Source organism: Rhipicephalus sanguineus, chromosome 11 (genome assembly GCF_013339695.2).
Source record: "Rhipicephalus sanguineus isolate Rsan-2018 chromosome 11, BIME_Rsan_1.4, whole genome shotgun sequence".
Lineage (NCBI taxonomy): Eukaryota > Metazoa > Arthropoda > Arachnida > Ixodida > Ixodidae > Rhipicephalus > Rhipicephalus sanguineus.
Genome location: NC_051186.1, coordinates 871,868 through 892,321, shown reverse-complemented (window position 1 = coordinate 892,321; position 20,454 = coordinate 871,868). Strand labels below are relative to the sequence as shown.

Genomic DNA, 20,454 nt, shown 5'->3' with positions numbered 1-20,454 from the left:
CTCGGCTTTACTGCATTTTACCGCTCATAACAGAAGACATACGGCTATTATAATTTGCTTCTAAGTTGTTATTCCTTCTTACCATTCACTTCGACTGCATTGAACATCGAAATTTATATTCGCACATTTGGTACAATTTCACTATACCAACATATGGCAGGAATGTTAGTAGCTGAAGTTCTGGTGCACCTCTGGCTTTTTTCCAGGTGCGCACAGCCGCGTGCTCGTGGGCAAAGGTCAGTGGGAGGCGCGTGTGCAAACCCTGGAGCCCAATCCATGGATGCATGAGGTGTCAACGCGAGGCCACGGGACACGCCTCACACGATTGCTCACAAGGCAGGACCGGTGAGTAGAATTGCTCGTGGGGTGCTTTTGTGCTTCGCAATTAACTCTCATCTCGAAGATACTCACCCATCTTTATTGTTGTCAGATAAACATTTGGAAACGATGGCCTAGTGGAATGAATTGTTCCAATTCATTCCATTGGGCCGTCATGTGTAAGCGCGCCATCAATCGTACTAACTGACAAGGAGATTATCTCCACATTTGAACATTGCATGTTCACGGACTACTCGGGACGCATGCGTAGGGCTTCCCCTTTCCCCCCTATTTGTTAATTCTCGTTCCAAAGAAGTCTATATATTTGTACCTATGAAATAAACGCTCATGTTATTAGCCAGTGCCTTGTTCCATCTGTCTTGTTCCGTTTGTCGTACTCTTTTCTGTTCTGAAGCCGTGCCAACAAGCTCAAGCAAGAGCAGTCTCTGCGGTGCAGAGACTGCTTTTGCTGTTTTTATTTTAGGGTATTCCCTAGAGCTGTGTGAATAGGAAAATTTTTGGTGCGAAACGAATTCGAATAATAAAGATTGAGTGCAAATTGAATAATTTTCAAATAATTTTCGATTATTTCTTAAGTAGGCTTCGAATACTTAGAAGCGAAATTACAGAAAAAAGCTGCAGAGAATCCCTAAGTATGTTCTTACTAGACAGGAACAATTACAACTCACAAACATTGTCAAAGAACAGATTTATTCCTAAGGGAGGATGCGGCTTTCGTATCGTGAAAAATAAAAAAAAATGATTTTCGAAAATCACATGATCAGTTTCTGTAGTCCTTTTTCCGATTCCAAAATATCGTCACTGAAAACTACGTAGAAGTGTGGTAAAAAATTTGTTGTGCTTGCCGAGGTGGCGAAAATTGCCGTGGAAATTGCAAAAAAAAAACTTAAAAAAATTTATAGTTCTGCAACGGCACAACCGGCACCGCCATCTCGGGCTCGTCGGAAAGAGCATTTCTCCGTCTTCAAATTTCCCGCTTCAGCTAGGTCCTCCATTCAGAAAAAAGCGTACAGAAAGCAAATGTTTGAAGTTCTTTTCGAGGCCTTCGATTGGCTGTGTCCGCCATGTTGCCCCAGCACGCCTCGCCATTTCTCCGATCCTCGCTCTGGGATAGCGTCGATGCTCCTTGCACGTTGCGAGGTCACGGCTGTCAAAAGTCGCGCTAATTAGTGACACGATCGCACTCGTTCTGTGTTCATAGGTCACGATCATTTGGAATATAATTACGCTTTAATTTGGCAGCTGCAAGCAGAAGCTCAAGCATCAGATTACGATAGTGCGCCACGCTCGTTGTGAACATCGCAGACGTGCGTCTCAGACAAGCTGTTCTGCTTATTGGCATTTTGCACCTCGTGACGAAGACCATCGCGGGATGACTCTTCGTACTCGCGATCGAGCATGACTGAAACATCGGGTACCGCGGCCACGCACATTGCGACAGAGCTAACTGCTCGGGAGTCATAGCTAGGCCTAACCCGCTCACGACGCCGATGTACAAGACGTATCCGAACTTTGCGGGCAAGAACATTGCGCCTGCGGAGATGCGAAAGCAAAGAAACCGCAGTGTGTTTCATTGCAAGCAACTAATCGCATCGCCCGCAGGTTCCTCAGAACCGCAGATGGGCATTTTACGCATCGGCAGCGAACCCCCCGGCAAGCTCATCATGCAGCGACCGCTGTGGGCATCGGTGGAAGTGGCTAGCAGTTTCGCACGTCGGCGCCCCAAAACGCAAGACCAAGCACGCTGCATGCCGATTTAGAGGCTTTATTTTATTTTTTTTTTATTATAAACCGTTATAAGTACTTTCCGGAAGTTCGAATACTTCGAATACCGTATAAACGCGTGTAAGGGCCGCACCCGTGTATGGGCCGCACCCCGTTTTTATTAAGTACAGTGCAGACCACTTATAACGTAACCGCATATAGTGCAGGACCGGTTATAATGCGGTCTTTTTCGACTCCCGTTCACCCTCCCATAGAACCGCATGTATACGCATACCGCTTATTGTGCAGTCCCCAAGATGAAATACCGTTATAATGCGGTTGCGGGAAATATTTCTGACAAACGCGGTAGCGAGTGCGGTTCTCAAAGGAGGTACGCCGCTGGGGAGGGAGCGACGAGGTCGTTACGAAGGGCGAGGGCACGCACAGTGAACGAACGAGGGGCGGAGGGAGGAAAAAGACCGCGGCAGCGCTGTGCGGGCTCGCCGAGTGGGGAAGGATGGTGGTTGCCTAGGCGACGGAGTAGCCTTTGCACCGGCGGCGGCAAGGCGGCAAGGCTCCGCGGCCGCTTGCCGGCAGCGCGTACGCGTGGAACGTACGATCGCGTCCTCATCAAGTGCGCTTTAAAGTAAGTTTCCTGTCGGGAAAAGCGTCGTCGTTATCACACTTGCTACAGATATCGCGTTTGCGACCTCGTCCGCAAATTAAAAAGTTTTGCGGCTTCATGACGCGAGCTTTCGCCTTTTTCTGCCAGTGCGCGGACTTAAATGAGCTTGGCGGGCTTTTGTCGCCGTTGATCTCCCGGCCGCGAACACAAACTTCGTATCACGCGTGCTGTTCTTAAGTTAGTGCTGAGTGCGATCTTTCGACGTCCGATCTTCATGTTGTCTTGGACAAACTTCCCACGACAACATGCTGAACGGCACGCTAGGCCTAATCAGCGTTGGTTGCTTTTCGGTAGCGGAGTAGCGGTCGCGGGCGATAAAAGTTGCGGTTTGGTGCGGAATCAACGAAACTTTTTTCGATGGCTGCACTTGAAGGGAAGAGAATCATATAGTTAATGAAAACGAGGGCACGGTTGGCACATGCAACTCTCGAATTGTGGTTCCGGATTCGTTTGCAATGTCTTGGACATCGCGTGCGCGCCCGCGAAATCGAACGATCGGTACCGCTCAGCACGTGAAATTTCGGTCGCGATTCGACATGGTTTCTGTGTAATGCGCATACCTCGAGGTGGCCTGAAACGTAGTCGGCGAATTTCCGCGATGGCACTTTGTTTGCTTTTTTCCCCCGTGTTCATTTCGTTGGCAATGCAGGTCTTTGGTGGTTAATTTTTGAACATTCGGACATTTAAGTGGTTGTAAGCGCCCCAAATCGCATATGTCCATTATCGGACACGCGAGGCTACATGCTCAACACGTTTTGCGCAAGTGCAGCCTTTGTAGAAGGTTGTTTTGGTTATAGTGCGGTACCGCTTATAGTGCAGATATTCGCGACTCCGGCGACTTACGTTATAAGCGGTCTATACTGTACATATTCGAGAAAAAAAAAAATCCGCGTAAGGGCCGCACCCACACTTTCGTTAACCTACACGTTTTCAAAATGCGCGCGTGCATGCGAGCTTTTGAACGTAGTCAATAGATGGCGCGAAAAAACGCAACCATCATCATCATCATCATTGAAGTTTACAGCGGTTTACAGGTACAGTACGTCACTAGTATATTTTGTTGAACTTTCTTCGTGCTAAGGTGTTCATAAAGTTTGCTAAATATCTTAACTATTTGATTAGTGTTCATACACTCGTTACCTAAAGGTTAAACCGAGATTTTATCCTTCGCGTCTCGCAGAACTACACAACGCGCTCTCCATATCAGCATTAGCATCACCAACTTGTGCAGTTCAGCCGGCCATTTGCAGGAGTTGTGCTCATCCTTGTCTCTCGTGCTTGTCTTCTGCTGAGCGTTCACGTTGTGGCACGATGGGGAAGCACCTCAATAGCTACACGGCTGGCTTCAAGTTAAAGGTGGTCGAGTTTGCGCACGAGCACGGGAAACGTGCCGCCGGCAGAAAATTTGACGTCGACAAAAAGTGCGTTCGAAGATGGTGCGCACAGAAGGAAGCTCTGCAAAACACGAACAGCAAAAAGCGCGCTTTCAGAGGAAAGCCATGCAAGTTTCCGGAACTAGAAGAAGAGTTGTTCCGCTACGTGACAGAAGTGCGGAACGATGGATATGCCCTAACAACAGACATGCTGCGCGTGAAGGCATTAGCTTTGGCACGTGCGAAGAATATACCGGCCGGGAGTTTCAAGGCTAGCGTTGGCTGGGTGCGGTGATTTCTGAAAAGGAAGGATCTCTCTTTTCGGCGAAGGACCATGTTGTGCCAGCGGCTGCCAGAAGACTACACCGATAAGGTGCTTAGTTTTCACAAATATGTCATCGGCCTTCACCATGAACATAATTATCTGCTATCTCAAATAGCGAACGCAGATCAAACTCTTGTGTGGTTTGACTGCCCGGAAAACTACACAGTTGAACTGAAAGGCAAAAAGAGTGTCGCCGTGCGGACCACCGGCGCTGAGCGCCAACGCTGCACAGTGATGCTTTGTGTGACCGCGGATGGGCGGAAGCTACCTCCGTACGTTGTGTTGAAAAGAAAAAGGATTCCCAAGGAAGTGTTCCCCAAGGGAGTCATAGTTCGAGCCCAAGAAAAGGGGTGGATGAACGACGACTTGGTGCTGGACTGGGTGAAGTGTGCTTGGCAAAACCGACCGGGAGCGTTGTTGGCCAAACAGTCACTTTTAGCGCTGGACAGTTTCCGCGGTCACCTTACCGATAAGGTGAAGGAACAGCTGCGCCATGTCGGCACAGACATGGCCATGATTCCGGGCGGCCTCACTGGAATGCTGCAGCCTTTGGACGTCAGCGTTAATCGACCTTTTAAGGTTGAATTCCGGAGGCTCTACACTGAATGGATGGCAAGCGGCAGCCACGAGCAAACGCCGACCGGACGGCTGAAGAGGGCACCGCTTGCGACTGTTCTCGGTTGGATACTGTCGGCGTGGAGCTCAGTGTCGACGGACGTTGTGACCCGAAGCTTTAAAGTCACCGGTATATCCAACAGCTTGGATGGCGCTGAAGACGACTGCTTGTGGGAGGATGGTGCTCCGCAACACACCATCTCGGACACCGAGTCTGAGGACTCGTTGAGCGACGACGATTAAGCACATATGCTCTATGCTGCAATAAACGTTCTTCGTTCGCTAGCTGGTACGTTTTTTTTTTCTTTTGCTTCAAAAAAAAATTGCACGTTGCGTGTATGGGCCGCACCCTGAAAATTGGCCCTCATTTCTTGAAAAAAAAGTGCGGCCCTTACACGCGTTTATACGGTAGTAAAATTTCGGTGCGAATCGAATCGAATAGCAAACACTATTCGAAAAATATTCGAAAGTTCAAATATTTGCACACCCCTAGTATTCCTTTTCCTCATTGTGGAGACGTCAGGGAGCCATATTTAATTGTTATATATCCTGCTTGTATGACTTAGTGCACACTGTGCTAGTGCTATTTTTGCTAAAATTGCCATGGTTAGACGTTTATTTGAGTTTAATGTGGTTGTCTATGTATTGCAGCCTGGAAGAGCTCCTCATGATGGGACTGCGTACTGCTTGTGGAATTAGTGACCAGGTAAGGACCATCACAATCTGAATCTGCTAAATCATTTGGCTCTTTCTTCTGCAATGATTCCTGCAGAAATCGTTATACTTTTACGTTTGCCATGGAGAGAGTGAATAAGTGAAACCAGTTTCACAAACCTGTTTGCCAGAAAATGTAATTATGTATGCCGAAGCAGTGCCGTAGATGTTCACAATTTTGCGAGATTTCGCGAAGGTCCAGTGCTGGCATTTGGCTCTTTTTTTCCACCACTGAAGCCTGCCACTTTAGGTGTGTATGTTGCATACAGCTGCTGTATACAAAAATAGTATTAATAAATTGCAGCCATTGTTCTCACAGTAACAATTCTGAATTCATTACCTTAAAGAACCACGACCTATCTGGAATTTGCTGAATTTTTGTGCATTCATGACAAATTTCTTCTGTGCTTGTGCATGATTCGCCCCCAGCATTAAAGTCTTATATCAGTGCTGGGCAGTATCGAAGATACATGTATCTTCGATACTATCTTAGATACTCTTTGGGTATCTTGTATCTGTATCGCGATACGTCTTGCAAAACGAGTATCTGTATCTGTATTTCCGATACATTCAATAATGTATCGTGTATCTTAAGATACAAGATACTGCTATAGAAACACCACCATGCGAAACAATAAACGTCGACCGGAATTCCGGTTCTCAAGCTGATATTGCTGCCACTAAGCCACCTGAATAAAGCTAACGACAGTAACATCCTTGTCTATTTCCGCCAGAGCGCTCCAGCGAGCACAGGTGATGATGTTTAAGAGTCCCTATTGGTGGAGCAGAGTCACGTGATGGCGCTTGAGCCATCGCGACAAAAACAAGCGTGCGAACGTCTACGTGCAGCCTACCTTTTTTTCTAGATGTTTTCTTTCTTTTTAGTTGTGTTGATGTCATGACACTTGTTCATAGACCCTGCACCCTGCTGCGTACTCCAATGCGTGCGGCGTCTTTTGCACAAATTCTGATGCCGCTATAATGTCGCCATCGAAGGTTGTCTTGCGTGATGCTTCGTTGCAATGTCTCAAGAATGCAAGAATGGGGCCGCTTGGCGTCTCGCGTCTTTCACACATCAGCGACTTGAAACATCTTCTGGATGCAAGCGTGACTTGCATAGTACGGTCAGATCGACTTACATGCAAAGGAGATTCTAACAACCGTCCCACTATCGGCGCTGACGTTAGATGCAATAGAACAAGCATTTACGTAACAGGAAATACTTTGACGTACTGTATCTTTGTTCTTCATGCTAAATTATTCAAGAAGTTCTTTTAATGATAATTTGATTTTAGTACAAATTCTTTCTTTGCTGTCTTCCTTTCCGCTGCATCCCATACATTATACCTAGTCCTCTGCATAGTTTTTCGCCCGTCTGTTTATTGTAATACGTCTTTTGTCCTGCTGCTAAAATACGTTCTCTGCTTTATTTTTATTTTTTAACTGTCTGCGAACGTGATTTTATTTCATATTTCGCGGTCTTTCTCTAAAAGCCTGAAAATATTCACCACTCAGCATGTACGCTACGAAAAAAGTTGGGTCGGTCGTTTTTAAATTCGCTCTACGATGTGTCGAAGCGCAGTTTGCCCTAAAGTGAATATTAAAAACGTCGGAATGTCGCATAATTGACCTTATTTAATTAACCAGTTAAGCTTAGTACAAAACATACCATAACGAGTACCACATAACGGCAAACCAAATACTTTTGGTTTCATTCAGCGGCGGTTAACCACTTGTTTTTTGAATATTGGGTTCTACTTACGTGAAACAAACTGTATACTTATTCACTTTGATTGTTTAATACGGAACTACCTTGCTATTTGACTTAAATATATTCGTTTTCCTTTTTTTAGGTCTCCTTAAAGTATTCTTATTATTACAAATCCGCACGTAAGCAGAGTTATAACTGGCAATAGTGTAAATAGCAGTGAAAACCTGCGGAATACGTCTGAGACGTTTCCTGGCGGCTCAGGTTCTCTCAGAGAACACATGGTAAAATATTGCACGTCAGTGAATACGTTGCTAACGAACGCTTTACACCAGCAGATAAGTAAAATATGAAAAATCACTGCAGTTTTATGTCCTTAATCAATTGTGAGCCGACTATGTAGTTCATCGTCTTTACACGACGCGTCACAAACAATACCGCTACCAACGTTGTTGCTGCTGTACAACTGTCGGTGGATGCGGTATTACGAAAACAATACGCTTGCGAACAAGGTGAGACTGCACAGCAGTATTTGCACCATCGTGCGGAGGCACTTGCAAGTAGATGGTAACCAGCAAGCTGGTCGCCAAGTACAGGGCAGCGACAGCGATAAACTACAGAAGTGTCAAGCAGGAACAACTAACAGCGCAGCAGTTGAAGAGCTGTCTTGTTAAGCAGCCAAACAAATCCCAATAAGTCGTTTAGAAATGATACTAATATGCCTTGAGCAAGAAAGTTTGTATCTTGTGACACAAACAAGTATTTTGTTAAAATTAAACAAAGCTGGTAGCAGTTAAGAAGTTTTCTTCAAGTAAACACATTTCTACATAGGCCTTTGCTGCTTCATAGAGATCTATAACAGCAAATTTGCAAATGTATCGAAGTATCTTAAGATACAATTGGGAAGTATCGTATCGGATACAATTATTCCGCGATTATCTTGTATCTGTATCTCAAATACTCTTTGCCCGAGTATCTTGTATCGTATCGCGATACAATTTCGAAGTATCTTTGCCCAGCCCTGTCTTATATATCAAGCACTGCTGTTGGCATAGCGGCAGAGTGGATAAATTAATTGTTCAGCTTTTGCCTGATCTGTGTGCATCTGTACATTGGCATGCTACTTAGTTCATAATTGAAATGCAGTACCTGCTTGCCACATGGAGCTGGTCGTCCCCAACTAGTGTGCATATGGTGTTGCGTCGCAGCCAGTGGGAATTTAGGTGCCATTTTGTGGGTGCAGACACCAGCATTTTCGCTCTTGCATTTGAAGGTTTCATTTCAAAAACCCTTCGCACATTTTGGAAATCAAAGCTACAGATATGTTGTAAACACTGCCATGCTCCATAAGAAAGTTCTCGCATTTTCGATTGAGAACTACTGTATTTACCCTCATAATGGTTGCACTTTTTCTTTAAAAAAAACCGACGCCAATTTACAAGTGTGATCATTATGCGGGGCAAATCTTTCTCGAAAATAAGTTTGAGCACCAAGAATGTAAGAAGTTGCAGGTCGAATTCTTACGTGGACATAACCAGATATGAATGTTGGGCATCTTTGTAATAAATGCATACATTATGCAGGCACTACATGAATTGTGCACTGCCCCTTTATTTATCTCTCATTTTGTAGCTGACCCCTAACTTGTATATATAGCCTGAGTTCTCGCTGCCATTGCTGCAAGATTTATTGTCAAAGCTGGTAGTGCTTGCGCTCGGAAAATTGTCGCGGCCCCACGCAAAGTCGTCAATTCTTACACCTGGAAAAACAGTGCAGCATTGCCTGGTGCATTGTACTCACGCCTGATAGCACAAAGCATTTTTTGAGCACCTGTAGGGCTTTAACTTCTTAATGTAGTGCCGCTACAACCGATGAAATGTCATCATGTGGTATGTTACCCCTGCTTGTAGGGTCATAATTCCTGTAGGATGAATGACCATTAGTGTGAAAGATTGCTGACATGATCATCACTGTGTAGTCTATGCAAGACGCTTGCTTTTTTATAATACTCAGGCATGGCAAGGGGCCTTTAAACATTGTTGTACTCAATATGCTGATTGAGTGTAGCCTACAATAAATTGACAGCTGGGTCGAGGTAGTGGGAGAAGTTGTAATTCTTGTTGCGCTATCTGTTTTTCCCAAGGATTGGCGAGTTGTGTCCGGTGGTGTCGGCTTGGTCGACACCTTTGCCGGTAGTGCTGAAACGGCACGGCTGCTCGATGCTGGCCTGCTGCTGCTTGACGAGAGGTGAGCCAGGGCTGCCGTCAGTTCGCATGTTTCACTGTGACCCCAAAGGAAAATGGAGGCAGAAATTGAAAAATGAAATACAGTCGCCGACTGTTTATTCAGACTCGGCGAGAACCGCCGAAAAGTCCGAATAATCGGGAGTCCGAAAAAAAGGATTCACCAGAAAAAAGCACTTTTATTAGCCCAGCGGCAGGAAAAAACTTGTCAGTACGTGTCTGTACGCATGTACGCTTATGCGTGACCAAGTCTGCCTGTATTTCAGCCAATGTTTGGCCACCCCTGTGGGTTAGCAATAGCACTGCAACGGCCTACGCTAAATCCGCATTTGAGGGCTGTGGTGTGGGAGGTGTGTCATCATGGCAGTCACTGTCCACATGCGCTGGTTCGAGTAGCTGACGGATGATCTCATTGCCCAACTCAGCGAAAACTCCCAAGCAACTTCCACCTGGTGAATAATCGCCACTTTTTTCACCATCATCAGGGCCTTGTAGTTGCCGCGTTTCTTTAGTTCCGACGGCGCACATGGAGCGGGCGCCATTGGAGCAATTTCGGCAGATCAGGCTTTGCACGCCAAGCAACAAGGGAGCGAGACACAAAGCTCGGGACGCAGATCAGTCCTAGCCACAGAAACATCTGACAACGCAAACCCTCATACGCCAAAAGGAAACGACGTTGGGCTAGTTGATGTTGCAGCGCTTCTGTTGCCGTACTCTTTGTCCAAATTAGGATCCATGTCGTACTTGTATGCGCTGTCATTCACCTCAAACACTGCACCGAGCCGATTCCAATCTTGGCTTGGCCTGCTGTTTGGCCGTGGTAGCCGTTTGATGGATACTTGACTGGCTATAGCCAAAAGGCAACCGTTAAGTGTAGCCAACAAACATAGCCTTTGAGATCGGTAATTTCTGTGTGGATTTTTGACACTGACACAATATCCGGTTATAGCCAGTGCAACATTTCAGTGCTTGCAACCTAGCAAAAATATTGCAAACATTGCTGACAGCTTGTCATGGCGTTCAACGTCGCACTCGATCAGCCAGCAGAAGTCCGAAAAATCGAACGGTGGACTGTGGGGCGTCCAAATTTTCGGCCATGAGTTTACATTACTTTAATGGCATGAGTGGCGGTGCTGCGAAGGTGTCCGAGTAAACGAGCATGTCCGAATTTTCAGCGTTCGAATAAGCAGTTGGCGACTATTCGCACAGGCCTCGCTAAAAGCCTAAAAGCATGAACAAGTCAAAGACCTATTGTTTCATTTAAGAGTCAAATCATTTTGCAACTTATTGCCAGCTAGCTAAAAATATCGGCAAACGGCACGAGTGCGAGTCTTCAACCGTTGCAGCGATGGGCAGATAGCGAAGACTGTGACTGCTGTGGCCTTCTTTCTTCCAGTTGCTTGCGTGCCACGAAAGCTGGGATGAATGTTGCGGACAGCCTGGTCTCCTCGATGCTGCCACAGCTGAGGGAAAGGACTAGCAGCTAGAGTGCCGAGGTGTTTCCTTCACAGATCCACATGACGTCTTCCCATCCACACGAGTGCAATAAGTGTTTCATTGCTCTGCTTGAACCGCTCGAGTGCAACTCTGTAAGTCGAAGCAGCTGTTTTGCTATTGTAAAGGCCCTGCCGCACCTCCCAGACATGGCAAACGGTTTTGCATGCATGTGATGGCCGCGTTTTATGGCGACTCACCGGCCATTGATTCCACTGCTAAGCATGTGGCAAGAATTCAATTTCCGGCACAGCAGCTGCAGTTCAACGGAGGCAAAATGCGGTAATACTAGAGGTGTGTGAATACAGTAGAATCTCGTTACAACGAACTTCGCGGGACCGCTGAATTTAGTTCGTTATTCTGAAACATCGTAGTATTGAAAAATGTCGGTAATTTAACACAATAACGAAAATCACGTACCTTTGCAGGAGGTGCACGTGTTGGGGCGTAAACAATAAACGAAAACACTGGGCACCGTGTGGAAAAAATTTACTGCTTAAAGAAGTCCATTATCTTCTTCTGGCGAGTAGAAAGCAGACGCTGGTGCATATATGCCTCCACGTCCGCAACCTTCCTAAGGATGTCATCGGGTACATCCTTGCAGCACCCTAGATACGATCGGGTCTTCTCAAGGAAGATTTACAACATCCGAGCTGGAAATAGTCTGTTCCGTTGTCCCAGGCTCTGCATCTGCAGTGTCGTCCTCGTCACTACTAGAACAATCTTACTCCCGCACTTGACTGACGATTTCTTCGCAGGTGAGCTCTGCGGACGTAGCCGCTGCGCAGTCGCTGTCGACGTAATCCTCGAAGGTTACCACAGCGTCTACCGGGAGCTTCTCGGTAAGCTCATTCCACAGCTCTGGATTGAGCTCCACTTCGTCATCGCAGCCTCGTGGCGTAGGCTCGCAGTCCTGCGGCGCAAGCGAAGTCTCGAGAAGGCCTGCCTTTCGCCAGCAGTTGCTAATAGTGCTGGCCTTGATGTTCCACCACGACCCTGTCAGCATTTCTGCGGCTTGACGGATATTGACCTCCGTTGGCAGCTTAAGTCGTATGTTGATGAGAAGGCGCTGCACAAGTCGCTTCCGAAATTCGGCTTTGACACATCTGATGATACCCTGGTCTAAAGGTTGTAGCAAAGAAGTACAATTTGGGGGCAGAAATTCAAGCTGCACATTGCTCAACCGCACGTTCACCATATGTGCCGAACAGTTATCGATGATTAGAAGAACCTTCCTTTGTTTCTTCTTCATTGTGTCGTCGAGCTGCAGCAGCCACTGCGTGAACAGTTCTCGCGTCATCCACGCCTTCTTATTTGCCCGGTAGTCGCAAGGCAACGAGACAATGTTTTTCAAACAGCGAGGCTTGGCGGACTTGCCAATAACAAGAGGTTTGAGTTTTTCCGTGCCCGTGGCGTTGCAGCAGAAGAGCACTGACACGCGAACACGCGATTTCTTTCCGCCCTTGCATTTTTCGCCTTTAAAGTTCATTGTTTTGTCAGGCAACAGATTATAAAAACATGCCATTTTGTCGGCGTTGAAAACGTAGTCTGGAGTGAACGACTCGACGATCTCCTGAAGGCGCTCGTTCCGCCAGGCAAACGCACTTTCAGCATCTGCCGCCTTTTCTTCCCCGCACGCGACTTGCCACACGATGCCGTTCCTTTGCCGGAACCGATAGAGCCATCCGGCACTTGCATCGAAGCCGGAGGTGGCCAAAGCGACCGCGAACTGTCGTGCCTTTTCTTGAATAATAGGGCCTGACAAGGGCACACCGTGGTGTCTGGCATCCTTAAACCATGTGAGGACGGCGTCGTCGACGATTTGATAGTCGCCCAGCCGCAAGCGTTTTCTTGAGGGAGCCAGCTGTGATTCTCGATGTAATTTCAAGATCTTCTCCCGATCCTTCAGTATCGTTGCCGCTGTTGACGGCGCGATATCACGCTCCCTGCATATGTCCACTTGCTTTTTTCCATCATTCAGCTCCGTCAGAATGTCCACTTTTTCTTTAAGTGAAAACTGGCGTCGTTTCCTTTTAACGCTGGGGCCAGGAGAACTCATTGCCAGAAAAGCGAACTCGCAACGCGATCTTAACTTCGCGGCTCCAACCGTCAGCAACTAACAACGTGGGGGAGAAGCGGGACTAAGCCTACGAGCGCTACGACTGCTCCGACCATGTGGCTCCGCCGCTGTTGCATGCATTTGATGCTCGCGCTGATGTCGACGCTGATGGGGCTGCACCCGTTGAGGCGGGTTTCCCTGCGCATTCTGCTGCAGATGATGATGATAGGAGTAAGCTTCGGGAATTTTCGTACCAAACCTTCCACGGAAGTTCGTAATAACGAAGCATCTAGTTGATTTTGGGGTTAAATTACGTACGTTAATCTGAAATATTCGGTATTCTGAAATTCGTAGTACTGAAAGTTTTTTACATTGGCAATATAAGCATCTTGGCGGGGATTTCAAAAAAATTCGTAAATCTGAAAATTTCGTTAATCTTATGTTCGTAGTAACGAGATTTTACTGTAGTAGCATCTTGGTTTGCAGTGAATTCGAAACGAATAAGTCCTTGAGGTTGAATAATTTTGAAGCAAATACAGTAAAAGCTCATTAATTAGGATTTCACGGGACCAGAAAAAATGTCCAAATTAACCAAAGGTCGAAATAACGAATGAACAGGAAAAACAACTTAAAAAATCAAGGTGGAGAAGCATACCTTTAATTGCTGAAGTGTTTTGTAATGGTCGTCTGCGTTTTCGCGCAGATTCCAGTTGACATTACAATTTTTCTTAAGGGGGGGGGGAGGCTACCCCGGAGACCGAACTTTTTTATTTCTTGAGATATCTTGGTGTAACTTTCAGGGTATGTTCACTACACTAAGACTTGAGAAACTGCAAAGTTTCATGAAATTGTGTTGATCAGTTCCCGAGTTACTGAGATCTAACTAGGTGGTTCCCATGTGTGCCTGAGGAAGAGCCGGGAGAAATCCCAGGACATTATAGGAAGCTGAAATTCATTGTAGTCATCCCTGGATAGATATCCTAGGGTACTACAAAGCCTTTTTTTTTTAATTTCCCCTCCAAAAAATTTTTATGCAACTTTGAATTTGATGTAGCCAGTAATGACCAGATTCATCAATAATTAATTGTTTATTATAAATTAACGGCACCAATTTAAAAAAAAAAGGAGCTTGTTACGCCCTTGCAAAGTCATTCAGGAACAGAATAAAAAAAAACTGCACGCAAATCTGATGAGCAGTTCTTGAGAAATCGCTTTCTTCAGCACCACAAATAGCTAAAAAATCCATTCTGAGAAAACGGGCTTTGAAAGTTCAGTACATGTGTTTTTCTCAAAAAGCTCCTGCAGAGTAGCTTGAAGTGTCCTCGTGCACTCTTTGCCTCTTTTGTCTTCCCTCCATCTTCTCTAGGTGTAGTTTCGAGTTTTTTTTTCAACCGTAGGGCATCTTTTTCAACAGCTCGCTGGATGGCTAGGTGCTGTGGTCAAAGTCCAACGGCGTCAGATATAACTTGCGTTGCTTTGCAGCAGCCGGCGTTGTAACGCAGCACTGCTTCATGCAGAGCTGCTTCTACAGCAATCAAGGACGAGTGCTGCTCTTTTGGCATCAGCGACCAGAGAACGGAGTGGAGTGACTCTAACGCATTCTGGGTCTTCGCTCCCAAGCAGCGCTTAAGAAGAGATTCGTGCGAAAGTCGCTGGTAGATGGGCAACATAGCTTCAGCAACATAGTCTGGCAGGTTGTGCTTGTGCCTGGGTTGTGGCTCACCCTTTGCTTCTGCAGCTCTATGGCGGCACCATGACTCGGCTCCGCGACCAAAAAAAAAAAAAAGTAGAACATTGATTGTAACGCGCACCCATTTTTTGTGACTGAATATAAAAAAAAAATGTCCGTAGGAGTGAACCTTCGAACATTCAGAAGAACAAGTATTTGGGTTTTAAAGAACTAAAGTTTCAAAAAATAAAACACAGTCAAATAACAGGCCTTGCTGCTAAAACTGTCACAACTATGGCGGCGATACGAGTCGCGTAATGGATCAGTCCTCATCGCTGTTGGGGACAACTACTTGTGGCTGTCAACGGCCCAGAGCATCTCATCTTCGGTACCGTCCATGGCATTCGAGATGCCACATTTCTTAAAGGCCTTGATGACCATGGCTGATCGTATCGCACACCACGCATCCTTCACCCATCCAGCGAAATCTTGCAGAGAGGTGCGCTTCATCCTATTGCTTGGCGTGAAATCGTGTCGTCCATTGATCAGCCAGTCGGTGTACAGCGCCCGAATCTTGTCCTTCACCGGCTTGTTGAGGCAGACATCAAGCGGTTGAAGCTGTGATGTCATGCCGCCAGGTATGATGACAAGGTCTGTATTGCATGCGGCGAGCTTGTCGTTGATCCGCTGGTCAAGGTGGCACCTGAACGTGTTGAGCACGGACATCGCTCGCAGGCCCAAACCAGCGCCGGGCCTCCTCCACCAGACGTGATTGATCCAATCCGCGACCAGGTCTGTCGTCACCAACCTTTTTTGTTAGCTCGCACGATCACACCACTCGGGAAGACTACTCCTTTCGGGCACGTCTTCAATTTGAATATGAGGTACGGGGGAAGCTTGTGCCCATCTCAGGTGCAGCAAAGCATTGCCGTCACTCTTATTTTCTTGTGGCCGGATGTCAACATGCGCACTTGCTTCGCCTCCCTTCTTCTCGATGGTTGTGGTGCGAGGCATGTTCAAGTAGAGAGGCGTCTGATTGGCATTCCCAATTCGCCCAAGCTGGTAGCCGTTGCTGTGGCGCAAGTTTACAACGAACCTCTGAAAACTGTGAAGCTTTTCCTCATACTCATCTGGCAACTTCTGGCATATGCCTGTGCGCCTTTGAGGAAAAAGCCTTTCCTCTTCATGATGTTTGTGAGCCAGCACCTGCTTGCTTTGAAATCGCTTTGATTTAGCCCTTTTTCTAAGGCTAACTGCCTTGCAGCACATCTGTCATCACGGGTCGCTGTGCCGCTCGCTGCTCAAGCACATATTCGGCAAGCAGCTCTTCGATTTCGGGAAACTGGCCTTGGTTTGGTCCACTGAAACCTTTTCGTGAAGTTTTGCTGTCAAAAATCTGTTTCTGTTTGCGCCAGTCTCGCACGCACATTTAGGCAACCCCGAACAACTGCGATGTGGTCAGATTTTCGTCAATCTCTGCACATGTAATAACTTTTCTTTTAAATGTGACATCGTGGTGCACTCGTATTTGAAGTCGGCACTTTCATGCCGTCGATGCGAACGCAGAACAGGATGACAAACTCCTCAGCACACGTACGAACTGAAACAATGGCACGAATGGGCGAGGCGCGTAGGAGGCGGCCATTTTTAAATGCTGTTGGCAATGTGATAAGTTTTTTTCTTTGTTTTTTGGTACTCGATTCTAACGTGCATGCGTTTTTTGCACCTGTTTTACCAGAAGGAAGGTGCACGTTAAATTGGAGTAAATACGGTCATCGTCAAGTTCCTTTGAGCTGATGAAAAGCAAATTGTCCTGCTACACTAACACAAGGAGAGCTATTGAAAATTCACGTCCGCAATTGCACGTACCAGTGCGACTGTGCGAATGTACTACTAACTCTGCTTTGCGGTCACACTTCTTATAAAACATACACATAAACTCACGCACTTAACTTTCCTTACTCCTGCACACACAGAGTGTATGCAAACAAAACAATAACAAACAAAACAAAAGTTTTCGCATGAACCCTGGAAAAACTCCCAAAGAATATCCTTGCTACTTCACGCACACTCAAAATCAAATGCTAAGGTCGCTCTTAAAACACTCCTAACGTCGCTCTTAATAAACTACTCCTAGGACGCATCCCAACGCACGCTCCGATGCGTGTCGTTATGCAACCGCACAACGCTAATCTTTTAAAGTAATAACATACAATGCTTAAGAAATAAACAAAAACTTAAAACTAGCTACTGAACAATATCTAGTAGCTGAGATATCACAAGAAAACATTCCAAAACCAAAATAAACAATCAAAACAAAAGTTCAATTCAAAACAAACAAATCCGGTAGCGACATTCTCCCAAATGCTTACGGCTGTCACTCATTTTTGAGACATACGCGCGGCGGTCGCGCCTTGTGGGCCTTTCTTGTCGGACGGGGACTACAACAATTGCGAAAGCCATTCGCTTCGCCTCCGAACCCCACCAAGCTCTTCGCTGGGGGCCTGCATTCTTACCTTCGTTGGAGACTCTGGAAGAAGATGCAGAGGCAGCATAAAGAGACTGAAGGGAAACTTAACATGGATTATTTACATGGCGAGCATTTCCTTACATCACGACTATTTCATCTCGCATGACGAAGATCTCGTTTCTACATGACGACAATTTTGTGCTACATGATGATTTCATGTCTACATGATGACAATTTCATATCGAATGAGCCCACGGGGGCTCATTTTAAAGCGTCTCTTTTCCCCAGATCTCTAGATGGGGGAATTGCTCCAAGTTGGGACGGTCCAATCACGTCACACACAGCACTACTAATGAGGGTGCCGCCCACACCCGCCCAGGTCAATGTCCTCGACTGGGGCGTGGCCGCAGCACTGTGCAGCTGTGACACCAAGGTGTTCTCCCTTGCCATGTGGAGGCCGTAGGGTAATGGGTAGCAGGCTCGGACTACCGGGCGCATCAAAAGGTACGCCGCTCAAAAGCACCTCGCCGCTCATTTAGCAGGACGGGTTGTCATTCGCGCTGATGCCACTTCAAGGAAGATGTCATGACCAGAAACCGTTATGGTCGTCTGGTGTCTCCCTGCTGTGTTGGGCTGCATGGTGCCTCATTTCCCGTTTTGTTCGAAGAACAGGAGACGCCGCTTCCTTTTCGGTGCAGGGGCCGATCGTAACAGTATCCAGATGCCAGAGAGCTGGTCTAGCCGATGATGCTTAGTTTATTGTTTGCAATAAACTTCAAATGTGAAATAAATGGATACAAACATGAGTGAAAAATTTGTGCCACATATTGTTTACAATCGTCATGAATTACTTGGTGAACAAGGTATAGAAAATGAATAGCATCATCGGCCAGATCTATTCAGTATGAACACATTGGCATCAAACTTGCTATTGTGAGTTAATGAAAACATATCAAAATGCCCCGTAAGGCTACGTGTTATGGCTAAAAGCATGAAAATGAGAAAAATGCATTTGAAGTTTTAGTTTCCCATAAATTTAGGTTGTATTGCACTATATTTGTATAAATGGCATCATTATGTAGCTTGGCCCTTCAGGAACAAGATGATGCCATATATGTTACAAAAATGAAAGAGGAACCATGAAAAATTTGCCGCATCATCATGCATAGTCTTCAAAAATAGTGCGAGAAATGTGCTACCCAACACTTCATTTATTTTTGAGCTTGTAGGTGTACACTGTACATAGAAATGACAACATGCCTATGTGATCTGCACTTTCACACTTTGCACCAAGTCACATAGGTCACACACACAAAAAAAATAATAAATAAACACATTCTTTCAATTCTTGCACTCACATCAGCTTGAATGCACACCTTACAACTGGCCGGGACTGTAGGCAGTGTCCTTCGTTCACTTGTGCCTCTTCACAAGCTTATATTTTGTGGCATTTCTGTCTGCATGGTCTTTGTTGCACACGTAAAGCCTTCGGCGGACCTTTTCAGTGCATCGACGTACCAGACGGCTTCCTAGAGAATAGCCCAGGTTCTCGGCAACTGCAGTGCTTGTCTTTGCAATGCCCTGATTGAATCTGCTGATAGCTTCAGCAACCGCCCTCTGAACACTGTGCAGCGAGGCATGCTTGTTTTTGGGCACCTGATCCCAGATGACAGAGTGCAAGCTATCACTGGCATTTTGGGTCATGTCATCAGTGCACCGGTCCAGGAGGCCTTCTTCACTTAGCCTCTTGAAGACTGGCTCTAGTGCATTGCAGACAAAATCAGGCGGGCTGTTCTCGTGCAGTGGAGGTTTCTCGCCTTTTGCCACAGCGCGGTTGTAGCTACACCAAGACTGTGCCCCTTTGGGGCAAAAGTCATGCTTTGGGGCATCATCGAGGATATGTGCTGCAGTGTAGCCTCAACTGCCCTCTTCATGCCTGGCACATCGTTCTTGTAGCTTCGGAAGGCATAACCATAGTAGTTGGTTATTTTTTTTATCTTGTCTTGTGTGAGACGCCCTTTTCCACCAAGTGGCTGGCCTCGGGCTTTCTTTTTGTCAACAAGCGTGCGCAAAGCCGCCCCCACAAGCTTGTGGACATGATTTATGCAGTCCTTCTTTTCCACTTTCACAAATCCGTACACAGATTCTTCTGTCAGAGCGTGAAAAGTTCTGCTGTCCCCATCTGAAAGCATTGTCGTATATTGCAGCCTGTGCTTCTGAAGGGATCGCTGAAACATGCACAGTGCAGCTTGCACTTCCATTTGCCCTGCATTACAGTCTAAGTTTATTTGGCAGTCTAGTGCATGCTGTGCATGCCAAGCTGCATACCCCTGCTCACTGGGCTTAGAACAAAGTGAACAGCCTAAGCAAAAGTTCGAGAGCATTACGTTGTCCACGACAAGCCCGGTGTACATCTCGATGATGCAGCCAACAGCGACATGCGAACTGTGGCCCCCGCGTCAGCCAGGTTCCGTCGCTGTGTTCACGAGTTATGAGCGCGCGAACTTCGAACATATTTTTCAAACATTCGAACCCGCATCTCCCCTTAAGCAGCCCCATCACTGCGCACACAATTTCTGCCTCTGTCTACTCTTCGGTCAGTCACATCAACGTTGACAGTGACAGTCAGGCACAATTCCTGGTGTCAAGGGGAGCGTCCTATGACACCAGGGCTTGGTCGCCCGCTGCACCCTCATTGGCGGCAGCACCGAGATCTTCGCTATAACTGCTGCCGCTGATGCCAAATGAGGCATGTCAGAAGCAGTTGGCGATCGTGCTTGCTGTTAGAGCCATCCAAGCAGCCTGTAGCATCTCGATTGTCATGTACTGGTCGATCGTGGTCTCGCACTTTGTGCTCATATTGAGCAGAATTCGGGTCATTACATGCTTGCGGTAGCCTGACTTAGGGTAGATGCGGGTCGAAGACACTTTTTTTTTAATATTCATTCTAGAGCAATGAAACTTGAGCTGCTTATAGAACTTTTTATGCTGATTTCAAATATATAATTAAAGTTGCATACTTTTAGTTCTGCAACATGACAAAGTGAAAAACTTAA

General features: G+C 46.5%; 2 protein-coding genes across 2 annotated transcripts in view; one reads left to right on the top strand and one right to left on the bottom strand.

The window, feature by feature from the left end:
• Window positions 1–11,360, top strand: part of LOC119373530 (radical S-adenosyl methionine domain-containing protein 1, mitochondrial-like) — a 13,648-nt gene extending 2,288 nt beyond the window's left edge. The window contains exons 2-5 of the mRNA XM_037643580.2: window positions 207–345; window positions 5,693–5,747; window positions 9,607–9,710; window positions 11,103–11,360. Of these exons, the coding sequence (XP_037499508.2) occupies window positions 207–345; window positions 5,693–5,747; window positions 9,607–9,710; window positions 11,103–11,193 (389 nt within the window). The 3' untranslated portion in view covers window positions 11,194–11,360. The remainder of the gene's footprint in view (window positions 1–206; window positions 346–5,692; window positions 5,748–9,606; window positions 9,711–11,102) is intronic.
• Window positions 11,361–11,924: 564 nt separating this feature from the next.
• On the bottom strand, window positions 11,925–13,259 carry LOC119374201 (tigger transposable element-derived protein 6). The gene has a single exon (XM_037644258.1). The coding sequence runs from the start codon at window positions 13,257–13,259 to the stop codon at window positions 11,925–11,927; it is 1,335 nt and encodes a 444-aa protein (XP_037500186.1).
• Between the last annotated feature and the right edge of the window lie 7,195 nt (window positions 13,260–20,454).